Genomic DNA, 23,814 nt, shown 5'->3' on the forward strand with positions numbered 1-23,814 from the left:
ATCCGGCCCCCGGGCCTTAGGTTGCCTACCCCTGCTCTAGGGAGCAAGGTACATTGGGGAGATTGCATTTGTAGCCATTGTAACCCTGGGAACTTCCTCAGAGTAAGCCCTGGGTCAGTGCAAACAAGTGACCCTTGGCTACAGCTCATGGTCTGTTTGGAGCGAGACCAACCATAAGACCCGTGTCAAGAGGTGATGCTCAGCCAAACTACCGCTCAGCTCTGGACGCTGTGGCAGCAGGACATGGGGACAAGTGAAGCAGAACCACAAGTGTGGGTCCCTGTACCCCCAATCTGTCTCGCTGCAACGCTGAGCAGGAAATTGGCTTCATGTTATGTGTTGGCTCCAAAAAGCTGTGGTTATCAAGAGAGTCATTTACTACAAGAAGCACACCAATTTTTACTTCATTTAGCACAACTTTATTGGCTTGTTTTGTTTGGCAGAGAAAATGGATAGTAATAAAGTACTGAACTCCACATGAATCAGAAAAAAGAAAAGGCGAAGGTGGTACACAATCAGAGTGGCTGGGGAAACCCAGCCAGATGGGTGGGGTATAAATAATATATTATTATTGTTATTATTATTATTATTATTAAGAGTGCAGCTGTGGAGAAGCCTTGGCAAAGCGGTGGACAAAGGTTGCCCAATGCAGGAGCCAAATCAAGAACTGGATAAATACTAAATATCCTGCAAGAGGAAAGAATTCAACAGATAAAAGCAAGGCCCCAATATATATTGACTTGGCCAGAAGAGGTTGGCTGCTTGGATTGTTAGAAGCATTTGCGGTGGACGATGGATGGGCCAGACTCATCGTACTCCTGCTTGCTGATCCACATCTGCTGGAAGGTGGAGAGAGAGGCCAGGATGGAGCCCCCGATCCACACCGAATGTTTGTGCTCTGGCGGGGCGATGATCTTGATCTTCATCATGCTGGGGCGCAGGGATGTGATCTCCTTCTGCATCCGGTCAGCAATGCCGGGGTACATGGTGCTGCCACCAGAGAGCACCGTGTTGGCAGACAAGACATTGCGCATGTCCTTATCGCATTTCATGATGCAGTTGTAGGTTGCCTCATGGATGCCAACGCACTCCAAGCCCAGGAAGTGGGGCTGGAAGAGGGCCTCGGGGCACCGGAAGCGCTCGTTGCCAATGGTGATCACCTGCCCATCCGGCAGCTCATAACTCTTCTCCAGGGAGGAGGAGGAGGTGGCCGTGGCCATTTCCTGATCAAAGTCCAGGGCCACGTAGCAGAGCTTCTCCTTGATGTCCTGCACTATCTCCCTCTCAGCTGCGGTGACGAAGTTGTAGCCCCTCTCAGACAGGATCTTCATGAGGTACTCAGTCAGGTCATGGCCCGCAAAGGGAAGGGGCCTTTGAGTGAGGGGCCGGGCATAGCCCTCATAGATGGGCACAGTGTGGGTCAACCTGTCCCCGGAGTCGATGACAATCCCGGTGATGCGGCCAGAAGCATAGAGCGACAGTACGGCCTGGATGGCCACGTACATGGCTGGCGTGTTGAAAGTCTCAAACATGATCTGTGTCATCTTCTCGCGGTGGTTCTTCAGGTTATTGGGGGTTTCTGTGAGCAAGACTGGGTGCTCCTCGGGAGCCACCCGCAACTCGTTGTAGAAGGTGTGGCGCCAGATCTTCTCCATGTCATCCCAGTTGCTGACGATGCCATATTCGATGGGGTACTTCAGGGTGAGGATGCCCCTCTTGCTCTGTGCCTCAGCCCCCACGTAGCTGTCCTGCCCTAAGCCTGCCATGGCATCTTGGTCCCTGGGCCTCCCCACAACCATGGGAAAGACCACCTGGGGGGCGTCCTCTCCTGAAAAGCCTGCTTTGCATGTCGTAGAGCCATTGTCAATGACCAGAGTGGCAGCCCCATTCTCAGCCATTTGGAGCAAGTCTGCAGGAAATAAGCAAAGAGTTGTTTACCCCCCAGATAATATTCATGTTGGGGTTTATGAATATTCCAGAACTCACGGCAAGGGAGGAAATGTGCTCATATAAACAATTATCAAGTACAGTGGTACCTCGGGTTACAAACGCTTCAGGTTACAGACTCTGCTAACGCAGAAGTAGTACCTCGGGTTAAAAACTTTACCTCAGGATGAGAATAGGAATTGTGTGCCAGCGGCGCGGCGGCAGTGGGAGGCCCCATTAGTTAAAGTGGTACCTCAGGTTAAGAACAGTTTCAGGTTAAGAAGGGACCTCCGGAACGAACTAAGTACGTAACCAGAGCTACCACTGTATCTAAGACTGCTTTACCCCATGTTCAACTCTCCATTTCCATCCCTTTTCTCTGCCAATCTTTGGAGAACAGGAAGGAGACATGGAGGAGCTGTCTCAGTGACCCGAACCAACTGCCACTAGAACAAGGTCTCCTAATTCAAGGTCTCCTTCCGAAGCCACTCCATTTCGTGGGTTGTTGTTTTTTTTAATAATATTTATTAGAGGTTTAATAGTTACAGAAAAAAAGAAGAAAGAAACAATAAAAAAAATTTAACAGAACAAAACAATACCTTACAAAGAAAAACAAAAAACAATACAGCAAAACAACAAGAAAAACAAAAATATTTAAAAACACATCCAATATTTCCATATCTTTACCTTTCATTTACTTGTTTCATCGACCTCCTCACACCTCCCTTTTTTGTATTCTAGTTCAATTAGCTATTTCAGCAAATCCTTTCCATCTTTCTCAATTTTTTGTTCTATAATTTATCTTAACACACTCTAACCTTAAATTTTTCACTTTGGCCCCTTAACAATCCGTTTTTACTTAATTCTTTATAACATTTCTGCTAAAACCATATAACTTCATTCCAGCATTCTTCTAACATTCATTAATTTTGCAATATTTCTGTAAATATATTTTGAATTTTTTCCAGTCTTCTTCCACCGACTCTTCTCCCTGGTCTCGGATTCTGCCAGTCATTTCTGCCAATTCCATGTAGTCCATCAGCTTCATCTGCCATTCTTCCCGGGTGGGTAGATCTTGTGTCTTCCTCCATTTCGTAGTTTTGTTGGGAATGTTTTTTTTTTATAATAAATATCTATGTACTATGACTTCCGGCGAGGCATCATGGCAGAAGCCACGGCAGTGAGCAGCTCCTGAAGCCAGCCAGAATCAATTGGGTTACCTGGCTGGTTCGGGACTGCTGCTGCTGCTGCTGCCGCCAGAACCGACAAGGAACCAGGTGAGCCCGGCACAGCAACTGAGGGAGCTGCCAGGAACTAAAGCCCAGGACACTCAGCCACCCGGCCAACTGCCCTGGGACAATCGGAGACCTAAGCCAGGAGAGAGGAGAGGGCAGAAAAGGGGGGAAACAACCAAACAACAAACACAGAGCCCCACCTGCTGCTGCTGCTATCTGCAACACTGCTGCCGGGAGGGCAAGGGAAGCCGTGAAAAGACACGTGGCTGAGCCTGACCCCAGCTTACCCCCCAAGCAGGAAGAAAGCAAGAGGAAGGCTGGGAAAAACCCTGTCCTGCTTTTTTCAATTATTATTTTTTTACTTCCTTTTTGTGTGAGAGTGCTTTCTACCCCCCCTTTTTTCTTCTATTTTTTTTTTAAATATATTACCAAGCAACTTTTTAATATTATATTATTCTCATTAACTCCATCCTCTACTTTTTTTAATACACAAAACTCCCCCCTTTTCATATATTTTTAACCCCCTTTTAAAAAAACAACTCCCCTGTTTTTTTCCTTCCCCCCTTCCCTAAATCTTCAGCCCTTTCGCTAAATTATTATTACCACCATTTTTAAAATACATCCATATATTACCTAAAAACACATTTTCCACCCCCCCCAAAAAAAGGGAGGGGACTTTTTGCTGTGCTGTTGTCCTCTTTCCTTCCCTCCCAATATTTTTTACTTTATTTTTACCAGACAAGCCACCCCTCACTAACATATTTTCCCTATTTTCTGTATTTCGTTTTATTTTTACCCCAGTCTCTACCCCCATTTCTATTTTTTGAAAAAGGGGAAAACACTTTGTTTTTAATTACTAATTGTTATCATCATTATTACTTTTTTAAAAAAATCGTTTTATTACTATTATTATTATTATTATTCCTCTTTTCCTTTCAGTCCCCCTTTAGTTTCTTAGTTTGTCTGTTTTTGTGGAGGGAGCCTTACCTTTCCCCCATTGTCCTGCAACTACAATATTACCATCCTCTCTGAAAATAAAAATAAAATAAAAATACTCCCCCCCCATATCAGTGCTATTGCCGCTAGTGCCCTTCCCCCCTCCCTTTTTATTTTTTTCTTTTCCTTTCCTCCCCCTCCCCCCTCCTTCTCTCTCTCCCCCTCCCCTCTCCTTTTTAAAAAGAACACATACACATTATTATATTAAATTTGCCCCTCTCAGAAGGGCTCTCTATACATTTTCATTTCTACACTACTTTTACCTTTGGCATTTGATATACAAATACTACTGCCAGGCATCACAACTTCAACATCTTCAGGTCTCTCACCTTCCCGCCCCCGCGCCCCCCCCCCCCACTTTCCCTCTTTGATTTAATCTGCTTCTCTAGTCTCTCTTACCCTCCTAACCCTAAAATCTACATACACATACCTCCCCACACACTTTCATTAGCAACCCCCCGTCTTACCTCATACTATAACTAGAACCACCACTGCAACCAAACATTTTCATCTTTCCTTGTCTCTTCCCCCCTTTTTCTCTCTCTCTTTCTTTCTTTCCTTCCTTCCTTCCTTCCTTTTCTCTTTCCCCTCTTTACTTTACTCTGACCTCCATCCCTCCCCTCCCCTGCTTCTCCCCCTTTCCTCCCCTCCTTTTTCACCTTCAACCTCTATACAGTGGTGCCTTGCAAGACGAAATTAATTCGTTCTGCGAGTTTTTTTGTCTTGTGAATTTTTCGTCTTGCGAAGCACGGTTTCCCATTGGAAATGCATTGACGGTTTCCCATAGGAATGCATTGACGGTTTTAAGAAAAAGGCGCAAGACGTTTTTGTCTTGCGAAGCAAGCCCATAGGGAAATGCGTCTTGCAAAGCAACTCAAAAAACAAAAAACTCTTTCGTCTTGCGAGTTTTTTGTCTTGCGAGGCATTCGTCTTGCGAGGTACCACTGTACTGCTTTGCTGGGTTCTGTTCCTGAACACATCCTTGCCAACCTTAAATTTCTAATTCTTTTCTACGAACCCCTAACCCCTCCCTCCACCCTCGACTGGACCCCAATACTCCTTTCGTGAGGATCCGTGCACAGACGTGTACGCACAGGTGCACCCACAAATAACCCCCCCCAAACATACACTCTCCCTCTGACCCCACCCCACCAATCTCATACCCCTGCCTACCAGCCCCTTTATGTGAACCGCCTGTCTGTCGGCTTACTCATCTGCCTGCTTGGCTTCCCCCCCACCCCGGGAACACTGCTGAGGTGACTGAGGGAACCCTAGAGAAGCTCTTAAAGCACAGCCCAGACGGGACACTAATGACCACCTAATCTAAGCCACCAGTCAACAACGCCTGTTCAGCTCAACAGATCAGCAACACCCAGGAATCACCACAACCCCTAACCACAACACGGCCTGCTCCAAGAGAATGCCAAGCAAATTTGAAATCAAAAACACCAACGAGACTGCGATGACACCAACCAGGGAGATGGCAAACAGCACCAAGAACACAACACACACACACCCCAAGATGACAACCACCCATCAACAAAACAAGAACTGAAGGAAGTGAAAATGAGACTAAAAGAACTTCTCAAAGCATTCAGTGACATGACCTCCAAAGTGGAAACCCTAGAAAATAAGAACCAAATACAAGAAAGAATAATAGAGAAGTACCGAGAGGAAAACACATGTGTCAGTAATAAAGTGGCTAAACTGGAAAGTCACCTGGAAATAAGAGATATGGAAAACACAGCCATGAAAATCAAACTGGCAGACTTAGAAGACTGTAGTAGACGCTGCAACATCCGCTTCCGCAACTTGCCTGAAAAAGTGGAGGAGAAAAGCCCAGCGGACCTAACTGTACGCTGGCTGAAAAATACAATCCCAAACCTGACACTCGAGGTAGACGACCTGGAGCCCTAAAACCTATACCGAAACCCAACGCCCCCCCCCCACGAGACATCATTGTATGCTTCACACGATACAAAACGAAAGAAGAGGTATGGAACAACCTCAGAAACTCAACAACAAGCCTTCGATATGGAGACAGCCCCATATTGGCCTTACAGGATTTATCTCAGGACACCCTAAATTGGAGGAAAAACCTACACCCATGCACCCAGCGCCTCCAACAAGCAGGGATCAAGTACCGATGGGGCTTCCCCTTCCACCTTATAGTAACAACCAACACAACACAACACACGGCTACCAACATACCTGAAGCCCTGCAACTACTGAAGAACCTCGATCTCGACCCTCCACTGGAATGGCAATCGACAGACCCACCAAGTGACAGTCATGACCACCACGATGAAACAACACCAAACAATTGGACAACAGTAAAGAGGAAAAAGAAGCAACAGAAGCGACACAACAATGCAAACCAGCACATCCAACCACCACCACGCACAGAAGCATCCTGCCGAACATACAGCACAAGGCAACAGACCAGGATCAACCAAATCAACACATCACAGCTGAATGAAGCACCCAGAAAACACCTCAAAGGCTTATATCACCTAATAGGCTTTTGTAAAAATAACAAACCTCTGTCAACACAAGAAATACAACACAAACTAGGGGACACCCAAATGCCCTGGTTAACACAACACCAACTACATGCCCTCTTAAACTACCCAACAGTAAAATCAGCAGCAACTAGGCCCCTGGCAACCTTCGTAAACCTCCTCCTAACAACAAAGGGAAACGGTAAAGGGACGGTATCCGCAGTATACAAAATACTACTCCAAAATCCCACAAACCCCCTAGATGCAATCAAAAAACAAGGGAAGAATGACATAGGCTATGACAGGGGTCAGCAACCCGCGGCTCCGGAGCCGCATGTGGCTCTTTTACACCTTTCCCACGGCTCCGGGGCGGAAACGAGCGAGGGGAGGAGGCGCATTGTGCGCCCCGACACTCCCCACTGTGGCGGGCACTGTACTGGATGTGACGTCGCATGGGGGCGGTGCGTGCGTTAGTCACGCACCGTCCCGACGTCACCTTCCCGCCCGCCCGCTACATTGTAAGGGGCATGTACGCTGGTCACTGCATTGAAAGGGGGCATGTACGCTGGTCACTGTTTTGAAGGGGAGTGAAGAACACACACACACAAAAAGGTAACTTGTTAATTTAACGTTTATTTCTATGAGGAGGAGTAATTCTGAGGGGTCAAACAAAGAAATAATCAAAAAGTGACGAAAAAGTTATTTTTATAATGACGAGTTTTGCGGCTCCCAGTTCTTTTTGTCTTAAAGGTTGCAGACCCCTGGGCTATGAGAATAAATATCTATGTACTGTTGCACCATACAAATATATCACAGCAGCTTACAACAATCTGAAACTATAATTTGACAGAACCCTAAAAAGTTAAAAGCAAGTTAAACTAATTTGCAACAAACATCAGTAGACCTCTGTGGGGAATGCACCTTAACTGCCTACAGTGGCCTGGCAGAATAGGAGAGTTTTGAGCAGGTCTTTAAAAGTTGGCATGGAAGACACCTGCTGGATGTCTAGTGGCAGAGAGTTCCACAGGAGTGGGCTGGTGGCACTAAGGGTTTGAGTTCTTGCTATTATCAAGTGAGACTCAGCCAGTGGTGCTCCTGAAGCTGATCTCCGTGATCAAGCTGGGATATAAGGATTCAGGCACCCTGAGGATCCCAGACCCAAGTGGTTCAAGGCTTTGTAAATTAGCACAAGGAGCCTGAACTCTGTTCAGCAGTAGGTGGGCGGCCGGTGCAGCTCTTTTAACAAGAGTGCCTCATGTTACCAGGGCATGGCCTACAGGGGTTAGGCTACCCCTCTCTGGGAACAGCCATAGCTGGTGAACCAGACGAAGCTGGTAAAAGGCCTTCTCAGCCACAGGACACCTGGGCCTCTAGTGACCAAGATGTATCCAGGAGTACCCACAAACTGCGCACCTGCCTATTCAGATAGCATGCAACCCATCCAGAACGGGTAACTTGCCAGTTTCCTGAACATGGTAGCTAGCCACCCAAAGAGCCCCCATCTTTCCAGGAGTCAAGCACAGTTTATGGGCCCTCACCCAGTCCGCCACTGCATCCAGACGCCGGTCCATGTCTTTCACAGCCTCTCCCGATCCAGATGTTATGTTGGACCAGGACCAGAAAGATCTGGGTTCAAATCACTGGGTGACTTGGAGGCAGTCGCCGTCTCTCAGTGTTACTTACCTTGCAAGGTTGTTGTGATTACAGTGGTACCTCGGGTTAAGTACTTAATTCGTTCCGGAGGTCCGTACTTAACCTGAAACTGTTCTTAACCTGAAGCAGCACTTTAGCTAATGGGGCCTCCTGCTGCCGGAGCCCGATTTCTGTTCTTATCCTGAAGCAAAGTTCTTAATCTGAAGCACTATTTCTGGGTTAGCGGAGTGTAACCTGAAGCGTATGTAACCTGAAGCGTATGTAACCCGAGGTACCACTGTATTAAAGCAAAGTAGGGGTGCGTATGGCAGGCTGAGCTGCTTGAAGGGGCTTTCCATGAAATAAATAATCATGACGGGTTAGCCAATTTGGTGTTTTGCATACATTGCATTGCAGACTAGATGAGCTTTGTGGGTCCCTTCCAACTCTACAGTGATTCTTCAGAGAAGAGAGGAGACAAACAGGACAGGTAAGGATCAGGCAGAGAAACCGTGGGTGCTGAGCCCCATTTCATACTTACCTGAGGGAGATGCAGTTGCCTTGCTGTTAATCTCACGATGCTCCAAGTAATCACAAAATCTTTTCCTTCCTCATCACACTTACCTGTTCCGGGCCAATCTGTCCTTGATCTTATATCTCTGCTTCTCTATTGACACACGTTTTATTGGAAACCATGTGTGCAATTAAAAAGTATCATAAATACACCTGCTGTGGCTTTTCAGGGCAAAGAGCAAAAGGGCAAAGAGCATTTTGCAATATGGCCAAATATGGTCAGATTGAAGCATCTCTGGCCATATTCTAGCAATTCTTGGGTGTGGCTTTGGAAAAAAAGTCCTGCTGATTCAACATCTCCTTTCCGTTGCCAGATTTTACAAGCTCTCTCTAGAAAGCTGATGCAGCCTCCCACATATCTTTGGAGATGGATTATTGGTTTTGCTCAGAAACGTGTCCCAGACTGTGCCTCTGTAAAGGCAAAGTAAACGGGGGGCTTAGGATGCAACGCTGTTAACACCTGTTTAGCAGTAGGGATGGAGGAAAAATTCATTTGCATTTAATGGTGAGCCCAGCTAGTGGAAATAAAAGGTAGAGCCTATAAATTAGGGCTCTTTGCAGACGACCTAATGGCCACAACACCAGATTCCAGAAGCACAGCAACCTCCCTAATCAGAGAAGTCAACACATTTGCAATGGTGTCGGACCTTCAGGTAAATTTTGCCAGGTCTGAGGCTAAGTGCTTCAACAACCCCCTCAATTCACCAACATCACCAAGATAAAACTTTGCCACACCATGTTCAGATACCATGGGGTACAAATAACCAGAAAGTTCAACAAATTATACCTCCACAACTACAACTCCTTGTGGTGACAAATCAAGAAAGACCTGAAGGGATGGAAAAACACCAACTTCACTCTCTCAGACAAAACAGCCATGATCAAAATGATCACCCTCCCAAAATTAACCTCCTGATCCCAATCTGGATTTCCCCAGCCCAGCTTCGCAAATGGCAGAAAAAATTGCACTCATTTATCTTCTCACACAAAAAAACAAGAATAAGCCCCAAATACCTGCACCTCCCCTCCTCAGAAGAAGGATGGGGAATCCCCAACACTGAAGCCTATAACATTGCCAACCAAATATGCCACATAATCCAACTCCCTTCTCTTGCGGGGGCCCAATTAGTGCCATTGCCTTCCATTAAGAGTTTGGGTGTAATCCTTGACGCCTCCCTTTCCATGGAGGTGCAAGTTACAGCAACAGCCAAGGCGACATTTTTCCACCTTCGCCGCATCAAGCAGTTGGTCCGTTAACTTTCCCGCCCTGACCTGGCCACAGTGATCCATGCAACGGTCATCTCCAGGCTTGACTACTGTAATTCGCTCTACGCAGGGCTGCCCTTGAAGCTGTCCCAGAAACTCCAGCGGGTGCAGAATGCCGCGGCGAGACTCCTTACGGGGTCTCTGCCATGGGAGCATATTCACCCAGTGCTTTTCCAGCTGCACTGGCTCCCGGTGGAGTACAGGGTCAGATTTAAGGTGCTGCTTTTGACCTTTAAAGCCCTTCACGGCCTACGTACCTACGGGACTGCTTCTCCTGGTATGCCCCACGGAGAGCCTCAAAGTCCATAAATAGCAACACCCTGGAGGTCCCTGGCCCTAAGGAAGTCAGATTAGCCTCAACCAGAGCCAGGGCCTTTTCAACACTGGCTCCAGCCTGGTGGAACACTCTGCCTCATGAGACCAGGGCCCTGCAGGATCTGATTTCTTTCCGCAGGGCCTGTAAGACAGAGTTGTTCTGCCTGGCCTTTGGCTTGGAGCCAATTTGATTCCCTCCCTCTCTTTCTTTTTTCTTTTCCTTCTCCTCCTGCAATGAGGCTACATTTTAATATTTTAATGTTTCAATATTTTAATGTTGTATTTTAATTTTGTTTTTAAATTGTAATCATTCAACTTGTTTTTATTATTTCTTGTAAGTCGCTCTGAGCCCGGACTTGGCTGGGGAGGGCGGGGTATAAATAAAAATTATTATTATCCCCACTAACTACCATGGCACACCACCCACTATTCCACCATGCAGCACAAAACCTCCAGTTAAAAACCTGGCAAACCAAAGGCTTATACAGCCTAGCAGACTTCTACAGAAATAACAAATCCACATCAACGCAATAAATACAAGACAAACTAGGGGACACCCCCATCCTCTGGGGCTGGCGATGGGGGAAGCGCTGCTTTCCCCCACCGCCAGCCTCAAAGAGCAGACTCTCCTGGCTTCAGCAGAAGCAACGCGAAGCCTCCGGAGCACAGGCTTCAGAGGCTTCGCGTTGCTATCGCTGAAGCCAAGGAGCCTGCATTTGCCCTATAGGACGCACACACATTTCCCCTTCATTTTTGGAAGGGAAAAGGTGTGTCTTTTAGGGCGAAAAATACAGTACATGCCCTCTTAAACAATCCAGTAGAGAAATCAGCAGCAACTAAGCCCTTGACAACCTTCGAAAAACCCCTCCTAACAACAAAGGGACACAGCAAAGGGATGGTATCCACAATATACAAAATACTACTCGAAAATTCCACAACCCCCCTAGACGTAATCTAAAAACAATGGGAGGGTGACATAGGCTATGAGATCAACCCTATCCAGTGGACCAGAATGTGGTCTAAACCTCCCTTTAAATCCATATCAGCGAAAAGAACTTACTCTGAAACTCACTAACAGGTGGTAACTAACACCACGGGAGCTAGCACTAATATGCTCAGGAACCTCACCAAAATGCTGGAGAAGGTGCACCTCCACAGGCACATACCTCCACACGTGGAGGGAATGTCCTAAAATCCAACTCTTCTAGACATCAATCATGCAATAAATAATGAAAAATAACTAAGCATGTCACCCCAGAACTGGCCCTACTAAACATCTTCCAAGATAATAATGCCCACTCACATCACAAAGAGATCAGAAGCATCATAGCCAGATACTGGAGAGAGCTGTTAGGAGTAAGCATAGACCAATGGTATCAAATAGTATGGGAAACAGCCTTATTAGAAAAACTAATGTAACACTACTGTCTCACAACAAATGAAACTGACCTGCAGAAAACATAACTTGAAAAAAAGAGACACTGTACATACTTTTGTAAACCAAGAAACCTTTAATAAAAATAAATAAATGGTGAGCCCAGCTAATTTGCACTTTCTAAAAAAAGAGGTGAACTGAAGCACAGCCGTCAAAGTTGACATTTCTACAAATTTTGCAATACAGCTTTCCAGTTAAGTACAGAAATGCAAAGTGTGCATGTAAATGCATATGTGAAAATACATATAGGAAAAGATACCTAAATGCAATATTTAAATGCATTCTATCAGGGGAAATTTCTTTGCAAAAATATGACTATTCAGCTAATTAGAACACAAAAATGTGTATATTAGGAGATAATCAGCCAGATGAAGACAATATATTGGGGCAGAATGTCACCGACACTCCATGCATCAGCACTGGTGAGGGGCAAGACTATGTTGTCTCCCTGGGTTCCACCATAACTAACAATCTCTCCACTGATGCCGAACTGGACAAGAGTATTGGTAAGACAGCTATGGCAATCGCCTTTCCAAAAGGGTATGGGAAAATGTGATGCCAACAGCCAATACCAAGTTGAAGGTCTACCAGGCTTGCGTGTTGAGGACGCTGCTTTATGGAAGTGAGTCATGGGCAACTTACAACCGTCAGAAGCGACTCCTCAATGGTGTCCAGATGTGGTGCATCAGGAATATTTTGAGCATCACATGGCAGGACAGAGTCTCAAAGAAACATGTGCTCTCCCAAGCCACATTCCCAGCATGTTCACACTCCTGTCTCAGCGATGTCCATGCTGGCTTGGTCATGTCAACAGAAGATGGATCCTTCCTGAAGGATGTGCTCTATGGGAAGCTGGCTTCATGCACCAGGCCCGTTGGCAGACCAACTCTGTGTCACAGAGATGTTTGCAAATATGACATGAAGGCTGGTAACATCAACCCCGCCGGGTGCGAATCCCTTGCAGACAACCACTGTGCCTGGAGAATTCCATTCCTCCTGCGCTGCAGATGTGTGGGATTGTTACATGTCACATGTCTGTTTGCATTCCAGCACAGATTGTTGGAGTCTCGTGAGCGGAACATCCGCTCTGTATTGCGTTTGTGTTCTCTCTCCGAGAAGAACGACAAGGAGAGAAGCCATGTTTTCTTTGTCCTGATATATGTACAATAAACGTAGCCTAGTATCCATGCCTTGAGAAAAGCAATGACAAACCTAGATAGCATCTTAAAAAGCAGAGACATCACCTTGTCAACAAAGGTCCGTATAGTTAAAGCTATGGTTTCCCCAGTAGTGATGTATGGAAGTGAGAGCTGGACCATAAAGAAGGCCAATCGCCGAAGAATTGATGCTTTTGAATTATGGTGCTGGAGGAGACTCTTGAGAGTCCCATGGACTGCAAGAAGATCAAACCTCTCCATTCTTAAGGAAATCAGCCCTGAGTGCTCACTGGAAGGACAGATCCTGAAGCTGAGGCTCCAATACTTTGGCCACCTCATGAGAAGAGAAGACTCCCTGGAAAAGACCCTGATGTTGGGAAAGATGGAGGGCGCAAGGAGAAGGAGACGACAGAGGATGAAATGGTTGGACAGTGTTCTCGAATCTACCAGCATGAGTTTGACCAAACTGCGGGAGGCAGTGGAAGACAGGAGTGCCTGGCGTGCTCTGGTCCGTGGAGTCACGAAGAGTCGGACACGACTAAACGACTAAACAACAACAGTAACCATGCCTCAAGCCAGATCTGTTGCGTGTTTACTCTGCTGAGTAACGTGTGCTCACGCACAGCAGCATGAGTTGCAGACGTCCGTTGGAGGAGGGTGACTGATGGATCTCCGCAGCGGCAAGGCTGAGAAGGGAGACCCTCCAGCTGGGATCTGTCCAGCTGGCTTTCCATCCCCGGTTCCGACAGTTGTGTCGTTCATCCATAGCAGTGACCAGAGGAGGAATGACTGCACAACGGGGACGCCTTTCTCTGCCCCAGCTGCAGATGAAAACTTGTCTCTCATGTATCAATCTCTACAGCCACAGAAAGTGCTGTAACTCTGCAACAGTTTGACTTCACCCCTGATGGTGCACTTTTCCACGGTTTCTCAAGACAGATGGATGCCAACAACAGGCCAAGGGCTGCGAAAAAGTTTTTCAGTGCGATTTTAAAACAAACCAAGGCTGACCAGAAAGGTGACAGTGAAGCAATGCCCAAGTGAATGGCTCAGTTGTCAAACCTACACAGCACCCATCAAAACCAACCCTACATGTGCCCACATCTCCCCACTTGAACCACTATGAGCCAATGTGGTGTAGTGGTTAAGAGCGGTAGTCTTGTAATCTGGTGAACCGGGTTCGCTTCCCCACTCCTCCACATGCAGCTGCTGGGTGACCTTGGGCCAGTCACACTTCTCTGAAGTCTCTCAGCCCCACTCACCTCACAGAGTGTTTGTTGTGGGGGAGGAAGGGAAAAGGAGATTGTTAGCCGCTTTGAGACTCCTGAAAGGGAGTGAAAGGCGGGATATCAAATCCAAACTCTTCTCTCTTCTTCTATGAACGGTGGAATTGGCACTCTGCAGGTGCCACATAAGACCCCGTTCCACATTTGTAAGAATGAGATTGCTGAGTGTGGCATCACCTACATTTCAGAACTCCCTGCCTATTGGTATCAAGCGGGCACCATTTCGGCACCTGCTAAAAACATTCTGTCCAGATACTTAGAAGGTTGGTGTGAATTTTAACCTGTTTCAGTATTTTAACTTTTTGTTTTAAAGTACTGTAAATTTTTATGCTTTTATTGTTTTGTGATTTTGTAAGCCACCAAATTTCTCCCCTGCCCCTACTTCGAAACAGGTGTGGACGGGGTTGCATCCTAAGCCCACCTTTTACTTGGCACCTCAGAGGCACAGTCTGGAGCACGTTTTTGCAAGGGGAACCAATAATCAATCTCCAAAGAGCAGACTGGATCAGTCACCTCTTTAAATGGATTTCCAGAGGAAGCTAGTGAAATCTGGCAACATAAAGGACATGTCAGCAGAAGGACTTTAGGCACACCAAGGAATTGCTAGAATATGACCAGAGATGCTTCAATCTTACCATATTTGGCCATACTGCAAAATGCACCCCTTTTGCTCTTTGCCCCGAGAGGCTACAGGAGATGTATTTATGTATTTATGATATTTCTTTATTGCACATGTGGTTTAAAATAAAACCTGTTTCAGCAGATAAGCTGAGGTATAAGACCAGGGGCAGATTGGATAGGTAAGTGGAGCAAGGAAGGAAAAGATTTTGCATTTACTGGGATCCCTGTGAGATTGACAGCAAAGGCGACTGCATCTCGCTCAGGTAAGTATGAAACAGGACTCAGCACCCACAGTTTCTCTGCCTGATCCTTCCTGTTCTGTTTGTCTCATTTCTACTCTACTTTTCTCCATTGGGCAAGCCTCTCTAAATGTGCAGTTTTAGAGAGTTGCACTCTCAAGGTGGATGAAAATGAATGAAGTTACCAGGAATGCTGATGGGGCTTGTTTGGTTTCCCTGAAGCTGGAGAATACATTAGTGTTGCATAGCTTGTCTCTAATCTCTCTTGTCTAGTGTGTCCCCACCCTTGTCCTAAAGCAGCTGCCTGAAGTCTGTCCCGTCTTGCTTTCCCTACAGATCCATTCAAAATGGCGGAGGATGAGGTTGCCGCTCTGGTCGTGGACAACGGCTCCGGAATGTGCAAAGCGGGATTTGCAGGAGACGACGCTCCACGGGCCGTGTTCCCCTCCATCGTGGGGCGGCCCAGGCACCAGGGGGTCATGGTGGGAATGGGCCAGAAGGACAGCTACGTGGGGGATGAGGCACAGAGCAAGAGGGGCATCCTCACCCTGAGGTACCCCATCGAACATGGCGTCGTCGGCAACTGGGATGACATGGAGAAGATCTGGCACCACACCTTCTACAACGAGTTGCGGGTGGCCCCCGAGGAGCACCCAATCTTGCTCACGGAAGCCCCCCTGAATCCGAAGGTCAACCGTGAGAAGATGACGCAGATCATGTTTGAGACTTTCAACACGCCAGCCATGTACGTGGCCATCCAGGCAGTACTGTCGCTCTATGCTTCTGGCCGCACCACCGGGATTGTCATGGACTCCGGGGATGGGGTGACCCACACTGTGCCCATCTATGAGGGCTATGCCCTGCCCCATGCCATCAGGCGGCTGGACCTGGCTGGTCGTGACCTGACTGACTACCTCATGAAGATCCTGACTGAGAGGAACTACAGCTTCGTCACCACGGCCGAGAGGGAGATAGTGCGGGACATCAAGGAGAAGCTCTGCTACGTGGCCCTGGACTTTGATCAGGAGATGGCCACGGCCAGCTCGTCTTCCTCTCTGGAGAAGAGCTATGAGCTGCCGGATGGGCAGGTGGTCACCATTGGCAACGAGCGCTTCCGGTGCCCCGAGGCCCTCTTCCAGCCCGCCTTCCTGGGCTTGGAGTTGTCTGGCATCCACGAGGAAACCTACAACTCCATCAAAAGGTGCGATGTGGACATCCGCAAGGACCTGTTTGCCAACACGGTGCTCTCTGGCGGCAGCACCATGTACCCTGGCATTGCTGACCGGATGCAGAAGGAGATCACATCCCTGGCCCCCAGCACGATGAAGATCAAGATCATCGCCCCGCCAGAGCGCAAATATTCGGTGTGGATCGGGGGCTCCATCCTGGCCTCTCTCTCCACCTTCCAGCAGATGTGGATCAGCAAGCAGGAGTACGATGAGTCTGGCCCTTCCATCGTCCACCGCAAATGCTTCTAACAATCCAAGCAGCCAACCTCTTCTGGCCAAGTCAATATATATTGGGGCCTTGCTTTTATCTGTTGAATTCTGTCCTCTTGCAGGATATTTAGTATTTATCCAGTTCTTGATTTGGCTCCTGCATGGGGCAACCTTTGTCTACCGCTTTGCCAAGGCTTGTCCACAGCTGCACTCTTAATAATAATAATAATAATAATATATTATTTCTACTCCAGCCACTCTGATTGATTGTGTACCACCTTTGCCTTTTCTTTTTTCTGATTCATGTGGAGTTCAGTACTTTATTACTATCCATTTTCTCTGTCAAACAAAACAAGGCAATAAAGTCATGCTAAATGAAGTAAAAATTTGTGTGCTTCTTGTAGTAAACGACTCTCTTAATAACCACAACTTTTGGAGCTAACACCTAACATAAAGCCAATCTACTGCTCAGCGCTGCAGCGAGACAGATTGGGGGTACAGGGACCCACACTTGTGGTTTCTGCTTCACTTGTCCCCATGTCCTGCTGCCACAGCGTCCAGAGTGAGTAAGTAAGTAAGTAAGTAAATTTTTATTTATACCCCGCCCTCCCCGGTCAAGACCGGGCTCAGGGTGGCTAACATCAAATATCAAATACATTAAAACACAATCAAACTTTGATTAAAATACAGCTTAGAAATTAGAATCAGGATAAAATTAAATGACTGCCCATGAATTACAACCATGGGGTTGGAGACCTCAAGTATTCATCAGGGCTAGCTATCCATGTTTGCCCCACATGAGCTGATAAAAGGGCCAAAGAGGTAACTTACAGGGTCCCATAGGCTCAAACTGGGCCCAGACCGAAGGCCAGGTGGAACAGCTCTGTTTTGCAGGCCCTGTGGAAGGATGTCAAGTCCCACAGGGCCCTAGTCTCCTGTGGTAGAGTGTTCCACCAGGCTGGGGCCAAAGCCGAAAAGGCCTTGGCCCTGGTTGAGGCCAGTTTAACCTCCTTGAGGCCCGGGACCTCCATGATATTATTATTTGTGAACTATAAGTTCCTCCGTGGGGCATACCAGGAGAGGCAGTCCCATAATATGAGGGTCCTAGGCTGAATAGGACTTTATAATAGTAATAATAATAACAACAAAAACAACAAAACAACAACAATAATAAATAATAATAATAATAATTAATAAATAATAATAATTAATTATAATAATAATAATAATTAAATAATAATATAATAATAATAATAATAATAATAATAATAATAATAATAATTTATTTATATCCCGCCCTCCCCAGCCGAAGCCGAGCTCAGAGTGGCTAACATCAAATGTATAATACATTAACATAAAACCATAAAAAAGCTATTAAAAAATTACTGGTTCATCTTGAGAAAAATTTAACAACTAAATAGACCTGTCATCATAAAACGGTTTTGAAGAAATGTCTGAAAGTTAGTAGTAGGAAGCTTGTCAACTAACAGCACTCCTTTGGGTAATCTCAGTGATCAATCAATTAAATTACATCCTCAAATCAGATCAGGATCAGAATAAAATCCTATCAGATGGCAACCCGCAGATTAGGGTTGGGGACCTTAAATGCTCACCAGGCCCAACTGTTTGTGCTGAACTTATATGGGCCTGTGAGAAAAATTGGGAGGCCACTTTCATGCAAGTTCTTATGAAAGGGGAGAGGGTGTCAGACTGAACCCCGACCAAAGGCCTGGCAGAACAGCTCCGTCTTGCAGGCCCTGCGGAAAGATGTTAAAACCAGCACCTTAAACCTGACCCTGTACTCCACCGGGAGCCAGTGCAGCTGGTATAGGACTGGGTGAATGTGATCCCGCAGCAAGGACCCCATAAGGAGCCTCGCCGCGGCATTCTGCACCCGCTGGAATTTCTGGGTCAGCTTCAAGGGCAGCCCCGCGTAGAGCGAGTTACAATAATCAAGCCTGGGGGTAATTGTCGCATGGATCACTGTGGCTAGATGAGGGCGAGAAAGGTAAGGGATCAGCTGCTTAGCATGGCGAAGGTGGAAAAATGGCGCCTTTGCTGTAGCTGCAACCTGCACCTCCATAGAGAGGGAGGTGTCAAAGGTTACACCCAAACTCCTGACAGAAGGCGCTGGCACTAATTGAGCCCCCGCAAGAGATGGGAGTTGGCCCCCCAACCCCATGTCGTCCCAACCCAGCCAGAGGACCTCTGTCTTCAAAGGATTTAACTTCAACCGGCTCCCACACGTTGAGTCAGCAGAAGGACTTTTTTTTAAGACACACCAATGAATTGCTAGAATATGACCAGAGATGCTTCAATCTGACCATATTTGGCCATGCTGCAAAATGCAGCCCTTTTGCTCTTTGCCCCGAGAGGCTACGGGAGGTGTATTTATGATATTTCTTTACTGCACACGTGGTTTCCAATAAAACCATTTCCAACAGATAAGCTGAGGTATAAGACCAGGGAGCAGACTGGATAGGAACAGGTGAGTGGAACGAGGAAGGAAAAGATTTTGCGTTTACTGGGATCCCCGTGAGATTAACAGCAAAGGCGACTGCATCTCCCTCAGGTAAGTATGAAACAGGACTCAGCACCCTCGGTTTCTCTGCCTGATCCTTCCTGTTCTGTTTGTTTCCTTTCTACTCTGTAGAATGACAGAACTGTAGAGTTGGAAGGGACCCCCAAGGGTCATCTAGGCCAACCCCTCCAATGCAGGAATCAGAACTACAGAATCCCTGACAGTTGGCTATCCCACCTCTCTTTAAAAATCCTCTAGCTTATGATCAGAAGGAAGGTGAGCTGTGCTGGAGGCTGGGTGAGGGAGGAAAGGAAAGGCTGTAGCTCAACGGGAGAGGACCTGGCTTGCACACAGGTCCTGGGTTCAATCCCAGATAGGACTGGGAGAGCCCCCTGCTTAAAATCCTGGAGAGCTGCTGCTGCCCACCAGTGTGGACCACCCTGAGCCAGATGGACCAAAGGTCTGATCTCATTCAAGGCACCTTCTTGAGCTCCTAGGCTAAATTCAAAACGGCAGCCTGGGAAGTATAAAAGGATGTCACATAGAGGAGGGAGAAAGGTTGTTTTCTGCTGAACCAGAGAAGCGGACACGGAGCAATGGATCCAAACTACAAGAAAGAAGATTCCACCTAAACATTAGGAAGAACTTCCTGACAGTAAGAGCTGTTCGGCAGTGGAATTTGCTGCCAAGGAGTGTGGTGGAGTCTCCTTCTTTGGAGGTCTTTAAGCAGAAGCTTGACAACCATATGTCAGGAGTGCTCTGATGGTGTTTCCTGCTCGGCAGGGGGTTGGACTCGATGGCCCTTGTGGTCTCTTCCAACTCTATGATTCTATGATTCTATTCTAAGTTGGAGGGGCCTTGGTGCAGCAGCAGAGTGCAGAGGTTGTTCCTGGCATCCCCAGGTGGAAAGTAGCAGCTGTCCGGAGGCCCAAGAGCTGCTGCTGGTCAGGGTAAGCAATGCAGTGGGCTAAATGGACTGACAACCAGACTTGGTCTATGGGCAGAGTTTTGCTAGAGAGTAGCTGTAGCTCAGGGACGGAGTGTGGTCTGAATCGGAACACAGGAATCATTTCCAAGAAGCTGTAGGACTGAGCAGCTACGCAGGAGCAACTGGAGAAATGGCCACCATCGTTCCTAGACCCAGAGGCACTTCCCACCTTACATTCCAGGGAAATGAGGCACCTATCAGATGCTGCTAAACTACAACTCCCAGCGGCTCCAGCTAGCACAACTAGTAGTCCGGGATGAGGGCAGCTATACTCCAGAAACATCTGCTGAGCCCCATATAGGCTACCCCGTCATGATTATTTATTTCACGGATATACCACCTTTCCTTTAAGCAGCTCAGGGTGCCATATGTGCCCGCTGCCCTGCTTTAATCTTCACAACAACCTTGCGAGGTAAATTACCCTGAGAGACAGTGACTGCCTCCAGGTCATCCGGTGATTTGAACTCAGACATTCCTGGTCCTAGTCCAACATAACATCTGGACCAGGAGAAAGCTTTGGTGTCTGGATGCAGTGGTGGACTGGGCGAGGGCCCATCATCTGTGCTTGACTCCTGGGAAGATGGGGGCTCTATGCGAAGGTAGCTCCCATGTTTGGGAAATTGGCAAGTTACCTGTTCTGGATGGAGTTGCACACCCTCTGAAGAGGCAGGTGGGACAACATGGATAAGATCTGGCACCATGTCTTCTAAAACAAGATGCAGGTGGCCCCCTAGTCTTGCTTAGCAAACATGCAACAGTGAAACTGTGCAGTCTAGTTACCCCTGCTTCCAATTTGTTTTTATTTATTCATATACTGCCACCCTCATCAAATAAATCCTTTGTTTTCTCTTCTGAATCTTCTGACATTCAGCTTCATCGGATGTCCACAAATTCTCAAGTCACAAGAGAGGAAGCAAAACGTTTCTCGTCCAATTGCTCCACGCTATGCACAATTCGTTAGAAATCTAGCGTGTTGCCTCTTTCTTTCTTTAAACCAAAAAAGGCCCTAATGCTATTTTCTCATAGGACAGAAATATCAAATCCTTCAGCGATAGAAAAAGATTTTTAAAATAGTAATAAATTAAGCAGTTCAGAACTATCATTAAAATGACTGGCTACAGGTAAAGGGACCCTTGACCGTTAGGTCCTGTCGTGGCCGACTCTGGGGTTGTGGCGCTCATCTCGCTTTATTGGCCGAGGGAGCTGGTATACAGCTTCCGGGTCATGTGGCCAGCATGACTAAGCCGCTTCTGGCAAACCAGAGCAGCGCACAGAAACGCCGTTTACCTTCCCGCCAGAGCGGTTCCTATTTATCTACTTGCACTTTGACGTGCTTTCGAACTGCTAGGTTGGCAGGAGCAGGGACTGAGCAACGGGAGCTCACCCCGTCGCAGGGATTCGAACTGCCAACCTTCTGACTGGCAAGCCCTAGGCTCTGTGGTTTAGACCACAGCGCCACCCACGTCCCAAGGAAAATGACTGGCTACTCAAGAAAAATTAAAATGACTGCATAAAAATGTAACAGATTGGGCAAATGCGGCTTTATAGAATCATAGAATTGTAGAGTTGGAAGAGACCGCAAGGGTCATCTAGTCCAACCCCCTGCAATGCAGGAATCTTTTGCCCAATGTGGGGTTTGAACCCACAACCCTGAGATTCAAAATCTCAGGCTCTACTGACTGAGCTATCGGAGTTGTCGGGAAAAAATACATGTGCTCTTTTCCTAAAATGGTGGAACAACCTGGTAATGAAAATGCTTGTTAGTGTGATGTGAAACTTTTTCAGAAAATCAAACCTCTGCTTCTTTAGAATGGGCTGAAGTTTGAAAGTGACTGCAGAATAGTTTTAGGGAGAGAAGCACTGTGACTCCTCACTCATGAGCATGGGTGGCCGTAAAGGGGAAATAGCAGCTTTCTTGCCTTGCCTTTGGGCAAAAATGGCAATGCAGAGAGAAAACGGGCAGCACTGATTTATCAGGGAGAGGCAAAATGCATCTGTCTGGGCTGGGTAAGTTGACCAAACCAGGGGCAAATTGAGTGGTGGCATCTTAATTCGTATTGACACCAGAAGGCACCTTTGCTGTATTGTTCTCAGAGCCTCATGGCACTTTCCTCCATCAGGCAAGCCTCTCTAAATGTGTAAAGTTGACGTGTATTCCAAGGAGTAAATTTTTTTTTGTATGTGTACGTACTTAAACGCCAGCTTTGTTTGCATTCGGCAGATTTCTTAGCTTGATTTGTTTCTTACTTCTGACTCATATGGAGAATTCCAAAGTGCATTTTTAGAGAGTTGCACTCTCAAGGTGGATGAAGCTGGAGAATACATTAGTGTTGCATAGCTTGTCTCTAATCTCTCTTGTCTAGTGTGTCCCCACCCTTGTCCTGAAGCAGCTGCCTGAAGTCTGTCCCGTCTTGCATTCCCTACAGATCCATTCAAAATGGCGGAGGATGAGGTTGCCGCTCTGGTCGTGGACAACGGCTCTGGAATGTGCAAAGCGGGATTTGCGGGAGACGACGCTCCACGGGCCGTGTTCCCCTCCATCGTGGGGCGGCCCAGGCACCAGGGGGTCATGGTGGGGATGGGCCAGAAGGACAGCTACGTGGGCGATGAGGCACAGAGCAAGAGGGGCATCCTCACCCTGAAGTACCCCATCGAACATGGCATCGTCGGCAACTGGGATGACATGGAGAAGATCTGGCACCACACCTTCTACAACGAGTTGCGGGTGGCCCCCGAGGAGCACCCAGTCTTGCTCACGGAAGCCCCCCAGAATCCAAAGGCGAACCGTGAGAAAATGACGCAGATCATGTTTGAGACTTTCAACACGCCAGCCATGTACGTGGCCATCCAGGCCGTACTGTCGCTCTATGCTTCTGGCCGCACCACCGGGATTGTCATGGACTCCGGGGACGGGGTGACCCACACGGTGCCCATCTATGAGGGCTATGCCCTGCCCCACGCCATCAAGCGCCTGGACCTGGCTGGTCGTGACCTGACTGACTACCTCATGAAGATCCTGACTGAGAGGGGCTACAGCTTCGTCACCACGGCTGAGAGGGAGATAGTGCGGGACATGAAGGAGAAGCTCTGCTATGTGGCCCTGGACTTTGATCAGGAAATGGCCACGGCCGCCTCCTCCTCCTCCCTGGAGAAGAGCTATGAGCTGCCGGATGGGCAGGTGATCACCATTGGCAACGAGCGCTTCCGGTGCCCCGAGGCCCTTTTCCAGCCCTCCTTCCTGGGCTTGGAGTTGACTGGCATCCATGAGGAAACCTACAAGTCCATCATGAAATGCGATGTGGACATCCGCAAGGACCTGTATGCCAACACGGTGCTCTCTGGTGGCAGCACCATGTACCCCGGCATTGCTGACCGGATGCAGAAGGAGATCACATCCCTGGCCCCCAGCACAATGAAGATCAAGATCATCGCCCCGCCAGAGCGTAAATATTCGGTGTGGATCGGGGGCTCCATCCTGGCCTCTCTCTCCACCTTCCAGCAGATGTGGATCAGCAAGCAGGAGTACGATGAGTCTGGCCCATCCATCGTCCACCGCAAATGCTTCTAACAATCCAAGCAGCCAACCTCTTCTGGCCAAGTCCAATTTTGGGGGGGCCTTGCTTTTATCTGTTGAATTCTGTCCTCTTGCAGGATATTTAGCCAATAAAGTCATGCTAAATGAAG

The 23,814-nt window shown here is 47.5% G+C and overlaps 4 protein-coding genes across 5 annotated transcripts in view; 2 read left to right on the forward strand and 2 right to left on the reverse strand.

Annotated features, from left to right (window-relative positions):
- Positions 1–23,814, reverse strand: part of LOC310657815 (uncharacterized protein) — a 437,520-nt gene that overhangs the window by 290,904 nt on the left and 122,802 nt on the right. The gene's annotated exons all lie outside the window — the stretch shown is intronic.
- Positions 397–3,157, reverse strand: LOC310657836 (actin, cytoplasmic 3-like). Of its 2 annotated transcripts, none has more exons than XM_083398922.1 (2): positions 3,068–3,157; positions 397–1,909 (listed from the first exon to the last, which is right to left on the reverse strand). In XM_083398922.1, exon 2 carries the CDS (start codon positions 1,896–1,898, stop codon positions 771–773), a length of 1,128 nt encoding a protein of 375 aa, XP_083255048.1. In that variant the 5' UTR covers positions 1,899–1,909; positions 3,068–3,157; the 3' UTR covers positions 397–770. The 2 variants fall into 2 exon arrangements, with proteins under 2 accessions (XP_083255048.1, XP_083255049.1); XM_083398923.1 differs by lacking the exon at positions 3,068–3,157 and adding an exon at positions 2,272–2,419.
- Positions 15,088–16,678, forward strand: LOC310657447 (actin, cytoplasmic 3-like). Its single transcript, XM_083398051.1, has 2 exons — positions 15,088–15,206; positions 15,519–16,678. Exon 2 carries the CDS (start codon positions 15,530–15,532, stop codon positions 16,658–16,660), a length of 1,131 nt encoding a protein of 376 aa, XP_083254177.1. The 5' UTR covers positions 15,088–15,206; positions 15,519–15,529; the 3' UTR covers positions 16,661–16,678.
- Positions 19,052–23,784, forward strand: LOC310685123 (actin, cytoplasmic 3). The gene is made up of 2 exons (XM_083456737.1): positions 19,052–19,193; positions 22,557–23,784. The coding sequence occupies exon 2, from the start codon at positions 22,568–22,570 to the stop codon at positions 23,696–23,698; it is 1,131 nt and encodes a 376-aa protein (XP_083312863.1). The 5' UTR covers positions 19,052–19,193; positions 22,557–22,567; the 3' UTR covers positions 23,699–23,784.

This window comes from Podarcis tiliguerta, assembly GCF_965153285.1.
Source record: "Podarcis tiliguerta genome assembly, chromosome: 9".
Lineage (NCBI taxonomy): Eukaryota > Metazoa > Chordata > Lepidosauria > Squamata > Lacertidae > Podarcis > Podarcis tiliguerta.

Coding starts and splice junctions, on each gene's coding strand:
- LOC310657836 (XM_083398922.1), bottom strand. CDS start 1,898: ATGGCTGAGAATGGGGCTGCCACTCTGGTCATTGACAATGGCTCTACG.
- LOC310657447 (XM_083398051.1), top strand. CDS start 15,530: ATGGCGGAGGATGAGGTTGCCGCTCTGGTCGTGGACAACGGCTCCGGA.
- LOC310685123 (XM_083456737.1), top strand. CDS start 22,568: ATGGCGGAGGATGAGGTTGCCGCTCTGGTCGTGGACAACGGCTCTGGA.